Source organism: Sorex fumeus, unplaced genomic scaffold (genome assembly GCF_029834395.1).
Source record: "Sorex fumeus unplaced genomic scaffold, SorFum_2.1 ptg000051l, whole genome shotgun sequence".
NCBI classification, from domain to species: Eukaryota; Metazoa; Chordata; class Mammalia; order Eulipotyphla; family Soricidae; genus Sorex; species Sorex fumeus.
Genome location: NW_026606108.1, coordinates 31,590,423 through 31,607,691, shown reverse-complemented (window position 1 = coordinate 31,607,691; position 17,269 = coordinate 31,590,423). Strand labels below are relative to the sequence as shown.

Below are 17,269 nucleotides of genomic sequence, written 5' to 3'. Positions count from 1 at the left end.
AATATTGTTTGTGTTTTAAATTGATGCTTATAGAATGTGTTCATACTTCAGTATCCAGGAATTTGTCTATAGGTTCTTGTTTTAATTAATATACATTTTTCTTAAAATATGAGATAAAAACAGTACATAGTGTAGAAAATTTGGAAAATATAAAAGTGGATGAAAATATATTAACCACCTTGCCAGCCAGAAATACCTCCTTTTTAAAAAACAAAAAAAGGGATAGTAATTATTTTTCTACAGCTGTTATTAAGAATTTTAACATATAAGTAGAATAGAATCATAATCTACTTATAAGAGCCCCAGCTACTATCATTTTTATTGTTTAATATCTTTTTATGTAATGTATTGTGAGTTTTCCTACATCATTTACTATACACCTACAACTTTTATCACCTCTTATTTCCTTAGATTTTATATCACAGATTATATTCTTATTATATGTCAAATCTTCAGATTGATGTCAAAGCTTGTTCAACTGAGTAATAGCTCTTGGTGTTGGGTTTGTGCCATGCTGTTGAAAATTAAAGGAATGGAAAAAATGAGCATGATTTAGTTTGCGATTTCAAAGAAGCAATATCAACCAAGAAGTGGTATCTTTTACAACTAACAGTTCTGTCTTAATTCACAGTTCATAGCAACCCAATGGACATGCCTGGAAGAGAGCTGAATGAAGACAGAGACAGTGGCATAGCACGTTCTGGTAATGCCAAGTTCATGTATTGTTTTTTTAAATGACATCATGTTAGCAGGCATTAATTTTCTTTTATATCGTTGCTTTACCATTCAATTTTTTGTATATAGTTTGCTAATATTGGTATTAATTTTACAAAAGTTTGTAGAAGTAGCAAATACTTAAAATTTCTTATGTTTACTATTTACTGTTCTGGAAAAGCATGGCCTGGATGAATGCACATTGGATTAGACTTAGTACAAGAATTAAAATATTACTCAAAAGAATGCCTAAATACATAGTAAAAAACATTAATTGCTTACTTTCGTACTTCTAACATGAGTTTTAAATAGTCACATTCTAAGAAAAACTTATTTTAAGGAATCTTTAATTTCTAATTTCATCTTTAACTCACTTCAGTCATTTTTAGTGATATCCTTAATACGTTTTGCTAGTGTGTACCACTAGAGAATTGCACTTGAATGTGGTTTAATTAATACAAATTACCCCACTTTGTCAGCATGGATTCATATTTTCAAATATAGCCGGTTTGGATCATACCCATTGTTTGGGAGCTACTCTGGGCTCAAGACTCTGGAGTGTACTCTGAGCAGTGCAGGAGATCAGATCAGATCCCAAGCCAGTTCTCTGGTCCCTTAAACTATGTATCTTCCTGACTGATACCTTTTTTCCTTAAAATTCAACTGCCATATTATAGTTGTATCACATCATGTTTTCTTTAATGTAAAATCTAAGGGTTCAGCTAAGCCAGAAAGCAGGCTGATGACTAAAAGAATATTTTAATGTAGCATTTTCTTCTGAGTTGGGGTATAGATAAAGTCAAAAGCTATATTCAGTCTTGTCAACACATGCTGTTAATACATGACTTTCATCTTCAGGGGACCTTGTTCCATCAGTGATGTTGTTTTGTTTTGTTGTGTTTTATTTTGGGTGCTCAGCAGGTTCAGGAACAACACTAGCAATATTTTGCCAACCAGATCATTAGTTAAGTGAAAAAAAAAGTCAGAGGATTCGACTTTTATTCGACTGCAGGCTTTGGGTTACCTGGGCCAATTAGTTATTGGGGCTCCAGGGCTGAACTGATGATACTTAGACCATGTATTACTTGGAAACAAACCCAGGTTTGGCAAATGCTAGAGATGCACCCTAACCTCTGTAATGTCTCCTGGTCCCCAAAGGTGTACATTTGTTCTGTTTTGTTTTGGTTTTGGGCCAGAGTTGGCTATGCTTAGGGCTTACTCCTGGTTCTGTGGTCAGGGATCCCTCCTGGTGGGCTCAAGAGACCATATGGGGTGCCGGGGATCAAACTTGGGTTACCTGCCTTCAAGGCAAGTGCCTTACCTAAAGTACTAATAATGTATTTTTTTAATGGAAAGTTTGGAGACTTAAGAAACAAATGAAAAGTTTGACTCGTTACTCTTAAATTTGCTAAAAAGCAATTTATACTAGTTTAATTAACATACATTATCGTTCTTCTTATTCTGACTTGACAGCATCTCTCAGCAGCTTGTTTATTACACCGTTTCCTTCCCCAAACTCTTCACTTACCCGAAGTTGTGCCAGCAGCTACCAGCGACGTTGGCGAAGGAGCCAAACAACAAGTTTGGAAAATGGGGTATTTCCTAGATGGTAAGTTCTAACCTTACAATTTAAAAATTTCATAATTTTGTAGGCTAAGTATCTTGTTTATCCCTTTATTACTCCCTTTGCTTATCTTTTATTTTACTTCTACAGTCAAAAGAAAAAACAGCTAGCAAGGAAGAGGTTATATATATAATTCAGGCATTTTGAGGTTGATTATGTATTTTTTTCATTTTTTATAATTTTATTTATTGAATCACTGTGAGAGCAGTTACAAAGCTTTCGGGTCTAAGTCTTGGTCATACAATGAAACACCCGTACCTTCACCAGTGCCCATTCTCCACCACCAAAAACCCCAGTATACCCCCATCCTATACCCTCCCCCTACCTGTGGGACAGATGATTTGCACATTATTCTCTCTCTACTTTGATCACATTCAGTATTTCGACACCAGACTCACCATTATTTGAGATTTTATCCCAACACTCAGATCTGCTGAAAAGGAAACAGTAGACAATTTGTGTTCTATTGCTGGTTATGAATAACATATGATGTTGCGTGGCTGCAGTAGGGCCATGTGATTTTGAAATTCCGAAATTTTAACACTTAAATCTGGTGGGATTTCTGCCAAAAGCCACTGGGTTTTGAGATTTTCTCCTGAGTCTCTGGGATCATGGCCGTTGAGCAGCTTGATCAGGAGCCAGAGAGGCTGTCCGTGGGCAATGACTTGGGGTCTTGTTGGGACGGGGAGACGAGGACCGGCTCCACGCCCATCCTGTGAGGTCCAACAAGTTTCTTCACTGTGGGCCCAGGCCTGACTGTCCAATGGCCTCTGGAGGATGATGGCCACTGAACCACCAAGGGGGAGCAGACGGAGGGACAATACCCTTACCCCCCTGGGGTGGCTCAGTGACAGTAACCTACTGCGGGGCCCCAACGCATTTCTGCTAAAAGCCGCTGGGTTTCGAGATTTGTTTCTGAGTCTTTGGGATCAAGGCCATTAAGCAACTTGATCAGGAGCCAGAGAGGCCGTTTGTGGGCAATGACTTGGGGTCTCGTTGGGGTGGGGAGGACAGGCCTGGCTCCACCCCCATCCCGTGAGGCCCAACAAGTTTCATCACTGTGGGCCCAAACCTGCCTGACCAATGGCCTCTGGAGGATGACGGCCACTGAGCCGCCAAGGGGGAGCACGCGGAGTGACAATGCCCTTTCCTCCCTGGGGTGGCCCGGTGACAGTAACGTACTGTGGGATACGGACGCATTTCTGCCAAAAGCCACAGGGTTTTGAGATTTGTTTCTGAGTCTGTGGGATCATGGGCCGTTAAACAGCTTGATTAGGAGCCAGAGAGGCTGTTTGTGGGTGATGACTTGGGGTCTCGTTTGGGTGGGGAGGACAGGACTGGCTCCATCCCCAATCCGTGAGACTGTGCGTGTCTCGTCACTGGGGGCCCAAACCTGACTGTCCTGTGGCCTCTGAAGGACGGCAGCCATTGGGTCGCCAAGGGGAATAGGCCAAGGCATGAAACCTATTCTCACCTGGGTTGGCCCGGCGCCGGTAACATACTGCAGGGACCAGACACATTTCTGCCAAAAGCTGCTGGGTTTCGAGATTTGTTTCTGAGTCTCTGGGATCATGGCCATTAAGCAGTTCAGTCAGAAACCAGAGAGGCCATGCCTCCAATTATATAGCTCAGCCAGAGGTGGTTTGTGGGTGTGTTTCCCACATACCTAACTTTTGGCCGTTTACTTTCTTGGTAAACTTTGCCCCAAGTTTTTGGGGTCTGGCCAAAGGCACAGCAGCAATTTTGGGGTATCTGGAAGTCTGAAGGGACCATCATGCTGTTGATGCACTCGCCTGACAGGTACAGATTGACCTGCTGGCGGCACCATACCCCCGTGATTATTTATTTTGATTCCATACTTTCTTTTTGCAGACACTGGGGAGTCTTTCATGAGTGCCCAAAGGTCTGGGGGACCACTTGTGGTTGTATTCTGCCAGCCGCGATAGGACAGTTCAGTACTTGGCCTAGTGGTACTGGAAACACTAGGGTCACATCTACTGGTTCTAATGGTTCCACATGTTGGTGGGAGATTGAATTTGGTTTCCATATATAAACCACACACCCCTGAACACTGGGTCATCTCTCTATGGCTTCTGATTATTTACATTTTTAGTGACATAATTGAATGAAAAGTAGTCCTAATCTCTTTATAAATTTATTTCAACAATGTGTGTATAGAGGAATAGCCAGTAGATTTCTCAAATAAAAAATTGACAGGGGCTGGAGAGATAACACAGCAGGTAGGGCGTTTGACCCGAGTTTGATTCCCAGCATCCCATATGGTCCCCTGAGCACTGCCAGGAATAACTCCTGAGTGCAGTGCCAGGAGTAATTCCTGTGCATTGCTGGATGTGACCCAAAAAGCAAAAAAAAATTGACGTAATTTTTACATTTACTAGATAAGATAGCAGTCATTTACTCTACATTTAGTAAGAAATTCGATTGTAGGGCCCGGAGTGATAGTACAGTAGGTAGGATTTTTGCTTTGCTTGAGGACCACCTGGGCTTGATCCTTGGCAACCCATATGGTGCCCTGAGCACTGTCAGGAGTAATTCTTAAGTGCAGAACTAGGCATTGCTGGTTGTGACCCAAAAAGCCGGGAGGGAGGGAGGAAATAAATTGGATTGCAATTTTATTTTATGTATTTTTCTTTTTTTTTTTAATTGAATCACCATGAATTTAAAAGTTACAATGATATTTATGGTTCAGTTTCAGGCATATATTGTTCCAACACGAATCCCTTCACCAGTGCCCGCTATTCTCCAACAATATCCCAAGTTTCTCTTCTGCCCCTCAGCCTGCCTTTGTGGTAGGCACTTTCCCCCTCCCCCGTTGTCTTAGTGTTCTGTTCCCAAGCTTATCCGTCTTACCCCTGCCCTAGTGCCAAGCTTCTTAATGAAGAACAATTCTCCTTTTTGTTTCTATTGCCTTTGGGCATTTGATATTCTCCTACTAAGTTTCTTTATATCACACATATGAGAGAGAGAGAGAGAGAGGGAGAGAGAGAGAGAGAGATTATTCTTATTCTTAATGTGTTCCTCTCCCTCCAATTGTTTTCACGCAACATGATACTCTCCACATCCATCCATGTTGCAGCAAATTACTAGTTTTTAACTTTTCTTACAACTTATGTGTAGTATTCCCCGCTACTAGTACATATGCTATATGTACTATAGTTTCTTTGTTTTTTTTTTTGTTATTTTTATCATTTTATTTTTATAAAGTAGTTCACAATAGTTCGTTACTGATAACTTTCAAATGCCCACCCCACCAGTGAGCATTTTCCACCACAATAAGAGGGAAGTGTTTGAAGGTTGTTGTTTTTTATTCTGGAGCCATTTAAGCCCACATATGAGAGAATACAAGCGAGAATGTTAAAACCAAACAAATGTGTGCTACTTGAGGTATATCAATGGACTAGAGTATAAGGCTTGAGCGGGCCCAGTAACATCTCCATCGGAGACTTTGTTGTTACTGTGTTTGGCATATCGAATACTCTCGGTAGCTTGCCGGGCTCTCCGAGAGGGGCGGAGGAATCGAACTCGGGTCGGCCATGTTGGCCGCTTGTAAGGCGAACGCCCTACCCGCTGTGCTATAAGAGGTTGCATGGCCTTGAATGCTGCTGCGCACTCCAGGAAATACTGTGTAGCTCTCTTCCAGGAGCTTTACTTTATAGTCTGTGGATCTTGGCCACTGATGAGATTACATGGTGCGGAGGGCAGTTTGTGGGTGTGACTGCCAAGCTACTGGAAAACTGGGGAGCTGGAAGAAGCCCAGTCCCTATCAAAGTAGACTTGGAGATCTCAGCCACAGGTCCCACATACCTGGGTTCCTCTGCCGGTTCCTTCATGTGTGAGGCTCGTCCGAGCATGTGGAGAGTGGCCTTGAGTATGGCTGCAGCTGGGTCCTGGAGGTTTTTGGCTGCTGGGGTTCTGCTTGGGGTGGGGAGGGAACCTCAGCCTGCCCCCCTCTCTGAGGTGCCCCTGTGAAGACAGCCTGGTGTGAGGTCAGGAGATTCTGCCCTACCATAGTTTCTTTATCTGGTTATTTGTTTATTGGCATTTGTGTTGTTTCTATATTCAGCCATTGTATATAGTAATGCAGTGAACTTAGGAGTTCGGGTAGGTATCTTTTCTGCAGTGTGGTTTTGGGCCCTTAAGGTAACATTCCCAGCGATGGAATTAACTGAGTCAAATGGAAACAGACATCCATATTGTCTTCAAAAAGACTGGACCAGTCCACATTCCCACCAGCAGTGAATGAGGATCCTGTTTTTCTCCACGTCCTCGCTAACACTGGTGGTTGCTCTTTTTGATGAGTTCCAGTCTCTGTGGTATGAAGTGATACCTTTCATACCCCAGAGATGACTTTTATGTGTTGTGTGTTTAGATAACTAGAGTTAGAATGTCGTTGTATCCTCTCTGGGAGATATGATGAAGTGAATGCTGACTGACCTGAAGGTGAAATGGTGTGGTTCCAGTTTGGAGTTCTTGGAAGTAGAGTTGGGCCTTTGCAGGCCAAATGTGGCTGTCTGGAACACTTCCTGGGATCCTGACTGACCTCAGGGCACAATGGCACAGTTTTGAATTAGATTGTAATTTTAATGGCATTACTTTTATTACACTTCTTTTTCATTGAAATATTTATTTTTAAGGTCAATAGAAGAAAGTTTTAATCTGTCAGATGAAAACTGTGGCCCAAATCCAGGAATCGTGAGGAAAAAGAAGATTGCTATTGGGGTAATCTTTTCATTATCCAAAGATGAAGAAGAAAATAACAAATTTAATGAATTCTTTTTTTCACACTTTCCTCTTTTTGAAAGTCACATGAACAAATTAAAGAGTGCAATAGAACAGGTAAGCATAATCATGTTGTAGTTAATTTATATTGCTTAATTTTCTTGAAATCTTATTTTTGTTATCAGCTTAATGTCTATTGATTGGTCGGAAAAAAATTGTGGAGTTTTGGTAAGGTGCTTTGGTACTATGTGATACTGGGCTCCAGCATGCACTCCAGACAAATATTTGAGGACCTAAAATTTGGCAGGCACTGTTACAGCAACTGTCACTGTCACTGTCCTCCTGTTGTTCATTGATTTTCTCGAGTGGTCCAGTAATGTCTCCATTGTGAGACTTTGTTGTTACTGTGCTTGGCATATCGAGTACGCCACAGGGAGCTTGCCAGGCTTTGCCGTGCGGGCGAGATACTGTCAGTAGCTTGCCAGGCCCTCTGAGAGGGACGGAGGAATCGAACTTGGGTCGGCCATGTTGGCTGCGTGCAAGGCCAACGCCCTACCCTCTGTGCTCCAGCCCAACAGCAGCAACTGAAGATACAAAAAAAAGCAGTACCACGTGGCTCAGCAAATAAACAAATGGATGTTTAAGTAAATTTTAAATTAACTTAAATTAATGTTAAGAGTTTAGGTCCTAATACCTGCTGTGAAGAATAATAAAACAGGGAAAAGATTATATGGAATGCGGGGTGAAAGGATTCTTGGGATCTGTACTGAGAAATGCTTGTGAGGTGCCAGAGATTGAACTGAGACTCCCATGTGCTCTATACTCATTTCATTGAGCTATTTCTTTGACAGATTCTTTTCTTTGTTTAGGTCTCACCCAGTAGCACTTAGGTCTATTCCTGGTTCTGTATTCAGCATCTGCTTGTAGCAGGGGCTTAGGGAACCAGCCAGTGTCATAGATGCATTTGCAATGCATGTGCTCAGTCCATTGAGCTATCTCTTGAACCCCTTTTATTTACTCTTCAGAAGGATGGAAGAGCCAGAGAGGTAGTACAAGGGTTAAGGCATTTTTCTTTCACTTGACTGACCCCTCTCCGTATGGTTCCCGAGCAACTCTGGAAGTGATCTTTGAGTCCAGCTCCAGGAGTAGCTCTTGAGCATCACCAGATGTGAACTAAACTACCCTGTTCTGTTCTCCTCCAGAAAGACAGATGGGAAACCTTAGAGAGTTTTGAGTGTAAGAATTACTCTTATTTTATTAGGATTACTCCTACTCCCGGTAGGGAATAGATTTCTAGAGGCAAAGATGAATGTTGGGGCTGGAAAGATAGCACAGCACAGAGGGTGCTTGACTTGCATGCAGACAACTCAGGTTCAATCCCAAGCACTGGCAATGGTCCCCCAAACTGCCAGCAGTGATTCCTGAGTGCAGAGGCAGGAATAAGACCTGAGCACAGCTGGGTGTGGCCACAAAACAACAAAAGAATTGTGTGGCACTAGTTAGAAGATGTGCAATAATTCAGATGTGGGATGGCAGATCAAGCCAATTTAGAGATGGAATTTATAAAAAGTGGTTGATTCTTTGAAAATATAGCTGAGACAGATATTCAATAAAAAAATTACAAAAAAAAAAGTAATGTGGAGTTCATGCCCGCCTCTGTTAGCTGAATCATTGGCTAAATAAATAGCAGTACTCCTACATTTGAAAAAAAAAAAGGAAACTGAGAGTAGTTGATAAGCTGAATTGGGATATAAGAGAAAGAGAACAATTTAGATTGATTAAAGATTTTTCACTTAAACAGTAAGAATGTGGAGTTGCTAGTACTAAAATGGGAAAGACCCCAGAAGGAACAGTTTTGGTGGTAGAAGGAAGGGAACTAGAGGTAATTTCTGAAGATCTATGTTGATATGAGTCTAGAGTTTTTAAAGTGCCAGGATAGAAAGTTGCCAGTATATAATACTTATATAAACTGATTGAGGGAGAGAGGAGAAGAGGCCCTTGATCTATATTTTGGAGCATTTTAGTAGTTCAGAATTCGAGATTAGTTAAGAAGAAACTAGTAGAAAAGAGACAGAGGACTGTTCAACTCAAGTAGGAGGAAGGAAAATAGAGTACTTTTTGTTTTAGCTCCCCAGAACTACTCAGGAATTGGAGGTGGGAATATTTAGCCCAGCAGTGCAAGGCCAGAGGCTTGGTGTTTCGCCTGCTTATGCAACATTACTTGGGCCTAGTGTTGCTGAGAACTGCCAGAGCCACAACCAGCAATGCTAGGGTCCTTGGACATGCAGGATATGCACACCAGTCCTTAAAAATTTAACTGTTCCCTGATTCCAAAGTACTTTTGGGAGTAGCCAAATAAAGTATTGTAAAAATTGGGAGTGACAAATTGTGTTAAGTGCTACTGATAATATATAGGATAAGTGTATGTAGAATATGAAAATTATTAAATATACACTGTAGAACATAAATGCTACTGGTGGCTCAATAAAGTAGGGGGGCAAGGTAGGTTGACTTGAGAAGAATACTTTCACCTCTGCACAACCCACCTTGGCCACTTGCACTCGGGGAATTTCCTGTTGTGTGTCAGGTCTAGTAAAGTCTGCTGGAAGCACATGAAAAACATACACGTTCACCTCCTATCAGCCCTCAGAGGCAGCCATCAAGCTGTGCTTGCAGTCCACTTGTTCTGCTCAGCAAGGGAGATGATCCTGGCACCTGGAGTACCACCTGGTGTGGCCCCAAAATGAGAAAAATAAAAAGAATTGCTGATAAAATTAAAAATGTTGCTCAAGTCTAAAGAATATTAACTTGTTTTTAGATAGGGATTGTGTCAGTAGGAACTTAAAGTTTAATTTTCACTCTGTGGATATACATGGACATAATTTATGATATTGAAATTGTCTGAAGTTGTCCTAAAATATACACTTTTAATTTGTATTTAGTTTTGTTTTGGACTACATCTGGCACTGCTCAGGGCTTATTCCTAGCTCTGTGCTGAGTGAGCACTCCTGGTTGGGATCGTATGTGGTTCTGGGAATTGAACCTGGCTTGGCCATGTGCAAGGCAAGCACTGTATGAACTTTCTGGCCCCCTAAATAATATATTTTTAAATATTTTAAATCAATTTTAGTTACTTATAAGTAGTACACAGAATTCTTTTAAATTCTTTTAGAACCCTCCTTATTTTTGTCTCTAATACTGCTGCCCTCCTTCATTCCCATGCCTACAGGAATAGTATCATCCATTTTGGGAAATTGAGTTTTTCAGTTTATATTTTTAAAAAAGCAAGCATTACTAATAACCTGAGGTATTATTCAATAGATCATATTTTAGAGTAATAACTGTTGGCTATAAAATAGTATACCATTTTCTTTGTCGTAAGTAATTAAATACAGTAAGTGTTGTGCTTTTTAAATTAGTCATTCTATATAATTGAGAAGCTGTCAATAGTTTTTTTTTATGTTGGCATTCTATTGTTTGACAGTATCAATAAGATATTTAAATACAATTTAGAATTTTGTTATAATCGTTACAAAAGTATGCAAAAGGCAGCCACTGTAAATATTTGTGTTTTCTAAAAAATACATATTCTGGATAGAGTGGTAGCATTGTGGAAACTTTTTCATACTTCCCCATGATTAATATAAGAATTAACTATTTTATTGCTTTCAAGGCTATGAAAATGAGCCGAAGATCAGCTGATGCCAGTCAGAGGAGTTTAGCATATAATCGAATAGTTGATGCCTTAAATGAATTCAGGTACATATCTTCATCTTCAGCTTTCCTTAATATAGTTATTTCACATGTGTAAATGAGTGTTTCTTTAACATGCTCTAATAAATTTTAATTTTAAGAATTCCTTAGTTTTGTATTCAGGCGAGGCTTTTATTTTTTAGACCTTGGATATTATGTAATGAAATATCAAATATGCTTGTATTCAGACTCATTTTGGGAGCTTACGGTATTACAATGTTAGTTTTCTTTCTTTTTTTTTTTTTTTTTTGCTTTTTGGGTCACACCCAGCTGATGCTCAGGGGTTACTCCTGGCTCTGCACTCAGGAATCACTCCTGGCGGTGCTTGGGGGACCATATGGGATTCTGGGAATTGAACCCGGGTCGGCTGTGTGCAAGGCAAAAGTCCTACCCGCTGTGCTATTGCTCCAGGCCCGTGAAGGGTTTTTTGTTTTGTTTTGTTTTGAATAATGTTAGTTTTCAGTCACTGGATAAGCATCCTGAGCAGAAGTAACCATTGTTACAGCAGAAATGGCTTTTTTTTTATAGCTTCCCAGTTATACGATATGGTTAAGTGCTATTTAATCACTGATGATAATGAAATATTTTTGGAAGGTGGAATACATAGATAGGTATAGATTGTATGAACTTGTTTCAAATAATGCACAGCAGATAGTCTTCTTTGTGTAGTTTCTGGCACACCAGTGTTTGTTACAACTCTTATAATTGTACTCTGATTATGGCAAGGAACATATTGTATTTAAACTTATGTTGAGATCACACTCAGTGGGTGATATGTTGCTAAAACAAAAAGATTCAGTTTTGTTTTACTTCATCCTCTTGGTCATTTTCATTGGAAATCTAAGCAGATAGGGCACAAACATAGACTTATTATCTGGTAGACAGATAACCTTACTTAGTATCTGGTAGACAGATAACCCTGGCTTTCTCTTTTACTAACCCAGGAATGCAAAGTTTTAGTGGCCTTACCCATATCCGCAGATAAAGCTGATTAAGTCAGTGCTTTGCCTTGTTTCAGCTCTCATTTTGTAAATAAGTATCCCTTTTGGCATCTATTTAATGTCTCTTCTTAAATTTTCTTTTTTTTTTTTTTTTATGGAATGTTTCATGAATTTGCGTGCCATCCTTGTGCAGGGGCCATGCTAATCTTTTCTTTATCATTTCAATTTTAGTATATGTGCTGCCAAAGTGAGCACTTTCATGTGTTTTTATTATTAAAAATGGCACTGAGCTTCGTGCTTAAATGCTGTCTACTATTTATAAGTGTAGGTGGCTATGATGTGTTTGCTTTTTAGAAATAATACATATTAAGTTAGCTTCGTTCAGGCATGAGTCATAGTGATGTTAGCTGTGAATTTAGTGTCAATGAGTGAATAGCATATTAAACAAGGTTTCTTTAAACAGAAACCCACATAAAGCAAGATTATGTAATTGATGGGATGATGAAAATGTGACCAAGGGCTCACAGGAACCTAACTTTGTATTTCCCGTAGGAGCAGTTATTTATTACTCACTAATTCAATGTTTGTACCAACTTTATAGAAAATTACTGTAAATAATGAGAATCTGTCACACTTAAAATTAAGTTATTATTAAAATTAGCAGTGGATGTTTTTAAAGTATGTTTTTGAGAACAGATGATTAGTGAATTTGGGTTAGTTTAGAAGAGGAAGGAAATGATTCATTTGAATATGGAAGCCCTGAAACCTTGAGAAGTGGGAGGCATGTTTAGTTAGTACTGTTGCCTGACAGAGTTGAGATCTTTGCATTTTTATTTAGATATCACATATATCAAAGCTGGCTAAATCATGTCCACAATTCCTGTCTAATAAAAGAAAATCTTTACTTCCCTAAAAAATAGTTTTTGTTCTCAGAACAGACCAGGAAACATAAAGCGTTAGAGGATTGAAAATATGTTGGTAGGATATAATCATTAAGCCCTATGAAAGCACTATTTATTTATGACAAATTATTTTGTCACCTGATACATTTAGATCATGGTATGCATTCTTAAACATCGTAACACTAAATAAAGCTAATGTCCTCAGTAGACCCCTGTACTAAAGTTAGTATAGTATTGACTCTGACCCATGACATAGAACCTTGTAGGCATTAATGTACTAAAGAAATTTATGAAAAATGAATTTCTTAATTTTTTTATTTAATCACTGTGAGATAGACCATTACAAAACTGTTCATGATTGGTTTTCAGCCATGCAGTATTCCACCTCTATCCCTCTACCAATGTACATTTCCCAGCACCAGTGTCCCCAGGTTCCCTCCTCCCATCATTCTTCACCTCGAGGCAGGCACAAGAAAAATGAATTTATCTGTCCATTCATTGTGGTTCTTTTATCAAAAAGTATATTAATTGTTCAGATTAATAAGTAAGCAGTCAGGGAGATCTTACTGACTAAAACTAGAAAGACTCTTGCATGCAGCTGGTTCTAGGTTTTTTTTTTTTTTTCATCATATATGGTTCCTTGAGCACTGCCAGGAGTTACCCCAGAGCACAGAGCCAGGAGTAAGCCTTAAGCTCTGCCGGGTATGGCTTCTAGATTCTAAATAAAATAAGATAAAATCAATTAATTTATGAATAGGGTATTGGGAAAAGGACTCAAAAGGCTGAAGCACATGCTTTGTGTGTATACAGCCCTGGGTTCAGTCCTTGATGCAGTATAGTCTCCTGAGTACTAACGGGAACAACCCCTGAGTGCCAGGCTTGGAGTAAGCCCCAAGCACCTCCGGGTCTGGACCTTTTCACAAAAAACGAAGAAACAAAAGAAAAATCTGAAAGATTTAATGATGAGACAAAAATAAGTGTAGCATTCTTCTCCCAATTCCCATTCTTATTTCCGAAGACACTCTTTTTTAACTCTTTCTTGTATTTTACCTCTGTTTTAATTGAGTAGTACACTTAACACACTGTTACTTCTTTCTTTGTTTTGGGGGCCATACTCGACTGTGCTCAAGGCTTATTCCTGACTTTGTGCGCAAGGATCACTCCTGTCAGGGCTCAGGGACCCTATGGTGTGCCAGGAATCAAACTGTTTGTGCAAACTGTCTGTTAGTACAAAGAAGTACCCTACCCACTATACTGTTGCTCTGGCCCCAATAGGTATTTCTTGATTTATTAGCTTTGTATTTTCTGCTTTGAGTTTATACTTGTTCTCCAATTTTTTGATTATATTATTATTATTATTATTATTATCTCAGTGTATCTTTAATACTACCTTGTCTTTCAACTGTTTTTCACTTTTCTTTGATAATTTTTTCCCTTTTTTCTCATCAGTTCTTTTTGTTAACCTATTGATCAGCTTTCTATTATTTTCTTTCATGTTTTTCTCTTTTTCTCAAAGTTGTTTTTTTCTATGTAATAATTTTGTGTATGTTTGTGTGTGTGTGTGTGTGTGTGTGTTTCTTTACCTTTCTCCTTGGAGGCATGTTTTGGTTGTAATTTAAAGTGAGGTACCAAAATATAGTTTGAGAGCCCTATGCTTGATTAGATTTCTGACTGGAGATCTCCACTTTAGGGTAGTCTTCATTTTTTTAAAATTATTACCCCTGAGGATTTTTAAAAAGATTTTCTCCCTTAATCACCAATCCACCAGCACCCAGCAGTGCTTAGTGTTTATTTTTGATGTCTTACCCTGTAGACTCACTCTAAGCACCACTCTACCCATGAAAATTTCATTGCATGAGATTTATTGTGTATCTATGTATATACTGTGAAAGAATCAGATGTCAGGAAGTGTCTTGGAGACAATGTTTCTCTACACTAATCAGTTGCTGCATACATGCTCTATAGTTATTTTGTAAAATATGGGGTAAAGATCACTAGAAATTTAAGGGCCCTGAATTAGTCTCCCACTTAGTTACTATATAATTAAACCCAGAGCTTCCTCTTCAGTGCTGTACTATCTCTCTGGCCTGCTTTTCCTGTTTTTGAATTTCTAGTTACTGAATTTTGCTCAGGTAGCTGTATGAACTTGTAGAGATTTTAGAATTTCTTAGAACTGTACTATAAACTGTAGTAGCTGCTAGTTACTTGTGATTATTTAAATTAATTTAAAAAAATCTGTCTCATCTCAGTTCAAGTGTTGAATAAAGCCCTGTATGACTTAACGGCTTAACATAGTGGACAAGACAGATAAAGAGCATTTCCATCATGCCAGATGTTTTATTAGATAACATTGTTATAGAGTATGGGACGTCATTTTCTATCTTCTGAGAGATATATTGTTTATTAAGCTTTTCAGAAAGTGCTTAGTCTTAGGAATATAGACACCATTTTTCTGCTGAGGGCCATTTGGATATTTATAACATTATTGGTGAGCTCTAAAGTACAGAGTGGCATGCTACAGGCAGCAGATAAGAAGTGTATGTGTCAGTTCCATCACGTAAAGCCAACTAGACCACCAGATTTCTTGTGACTTACATGCCTTTAGTTTGATGCTTTCCCACCCCTAGTTTAGTGAGTAAGTAGGACTTCGCAAATTTACGTGAGTCATTATGTAGGCCACATATAGATATTAGTGTGAAAGAAAAACACTATCTAAATGGTATCCTTGGAAACCTTCAGGAGATATGAGAGTCACTGGAGTAGCTACTGTTTATTGTAGAAGAAACAGTCAGAAAAGCACTTTCATAATTGTGGAATAGCCATCCCCTGTGTTATTCAAGGAAGAATGTCAGAAGGTTGAGTTATAAAAAAATATTATGCACATTGAGAGTCCTGTCTTTCAACACTTTTTTTTTTTTTGGCGGGGTGGGGGACAGGCATACCCAGTGATACTCAGGGGTTACTCCTGGCTCTGTGCTCAGGAATTACTCCTGGTTGTGCTTGGGGGACCGTATGGGATGCTGGGGTTCAAATCTGGATTGACTGTTAGCAAAGCAAATGCCCTGCCTATTGCACTGTCGCTCCTGCCCCTCAATACTTAGAGTTTCAACATAAGCAGCAAAATAATGCTGATAAGCTATTGAATGGACACATGGATGAACTATTATACCACTTAGAATATTTTGCTGTTCTTAGTACATTTTTTACAGTATAAAAGTAAAGTAAAGGCCCTCCCATTGTTCATCGATTTGCTCGAGCGGGCCCAGTAAATTACAGTATATTTATAAAAAATGTGTGGGTGTGTGTAATGTGATAGGAGGCCTCCTAAGCAGTGCTCAGAGGTCCAGCCCTCATTGTGATTCTTGGCCAACTGGATTATTGATTCTGTGAGAGAGTCTGTAGATGCTGTATTACAAGGGTCCTGCAGTGCTAGGGATTACTCAGACCACTGTGGTTGCGCTCTGGGGCCTCCCAGGTTGCCCCTAGTGGTAGCTTTTGAAATTATGTGGTTATGGTTTCATTTTACACTTGAAGAAGATTGAAGTTTGAAAAAATTGATCCATGGGAATACTGTCTTTTCGATCTGAGCTAATATCACAAATATGATTGACCTCATATGCTCAAGTTCATTTTCCAAACTACTATTCTGGTGATAAGGAAGGAACAGTAATAGTAATCTAAGTGTATGAATCTCATGCCACTTGGAAACTGTAAATTCCATGTTTTTTTTTTCTCTTTTTAGAACAACAATATGTAATCTTTACACAATGCCACGAATTGGAGAGCCTGTCTGGCTTACAATGATGTCAGGGACTCCAGAAAAGAACCAGCTTTGTCATCGTTTCATGAAAGAGTTTACTTTTCTAATGGAAAATGCTTCCAAAAATCAGTATGATTTACTTTTATATGTTTAAATTATCTCAGTGTGTTTTTCTTTGTTATGACTAGATATCTAGATTGTAATTAATCTTGATTATAAGAATGAATTTTAGCCATTATCTCTAATATTGGTTATATTAAGCTAATCAAAACAATTCTCAAAGATAAGCAAAAGATAATGGAAGCCACAATTTGAATAAAAAGTAGTAGAAATATCTTGTATTAAGTTAAAATTCTTGACATTTTACAGTGTTCTCTAAGACCAGTTTTTAAGAACTGTAACATAGTTTCATTTTGTAGAAAGGTAAACTGAATGAAGTTTTAGGATTTCAATTACACATTTTAATTTGATATCTTAAAATGTCTTTTTTTACCTTTTTTGGTCTTGTTTTTGGGCCATACTTGATGGTGCTCAGGGGGTTACTCCTGCCTCTGTATTCAGGGGTCATTCCTGGTAGGCTTGGGGAGACCATACTAGGTACTGGGGATCCAAACCAAGTCTGCCACTTGCAAGACAAGCACTTTACCACTGTATTCTCGATATGGCTCCCAAAATATTGTTGGGATTTAATAAAAATATTAAATTCTTAGAGGCCATATGAAATTAATTTTAATGTTTTTGTTCTCTCTGATAGTAGGCAAAATATATTTAATACTTGCTTTGTTTTCTTTTTTCCATTAAGCATTGGAATATACAGACCAGCAAGTTAATTAAT

The 17,269-nt window shown here is 38.9% G+C and overlaps 1 protein-coding gene and 1 non-coding gene across 3 annotated transcripts in view; one reads left to right on the top strand and one right to left on the bottom strand.

Annotated features, from left to right (window-relative positions):
• The window catches only part of FNIP1 (folliculin interacting protein 1), a 120,926-nt gene that overhangs the window by 82,940 nt on the left and 20,717 nt on the right, over window positions 1-17,269 (top strand). For both annotated transcript variants that reach the window (XM_056124238.1, XM_056124237.1), the window contains 5 exons: window positions 632-703; window positions 2,188-2,323; window positions 6,994-7,195; window positions 10,752-10,837; window positions 16,417-16,563. In XM_056124238.1, coding sequence (XP_055980213.1) covers window positions 632-703; window positions 2,188-2,323; window positions 6,994-7,195; window positions 10,752-10,837; window positions 16,417-16,563 — 643 coding nt within the window. The remainder of the gene's footprint in view (window positions 1-631; window positions 704-2,187; window positions 2,324-6,993; window positions 7,196-10,751; window positions 10,838-16,416; window positions 16,564-17,269) is intronic.
• Window positions 11,921-12,027, bottom strand: LOC130033252 (U6 spliceosomal RNA). The gene has a single exon (XR_008793953.1). It is a non-coding gene; the product is annotated as a U6 spliceosomal RNA (small nuclear RNA).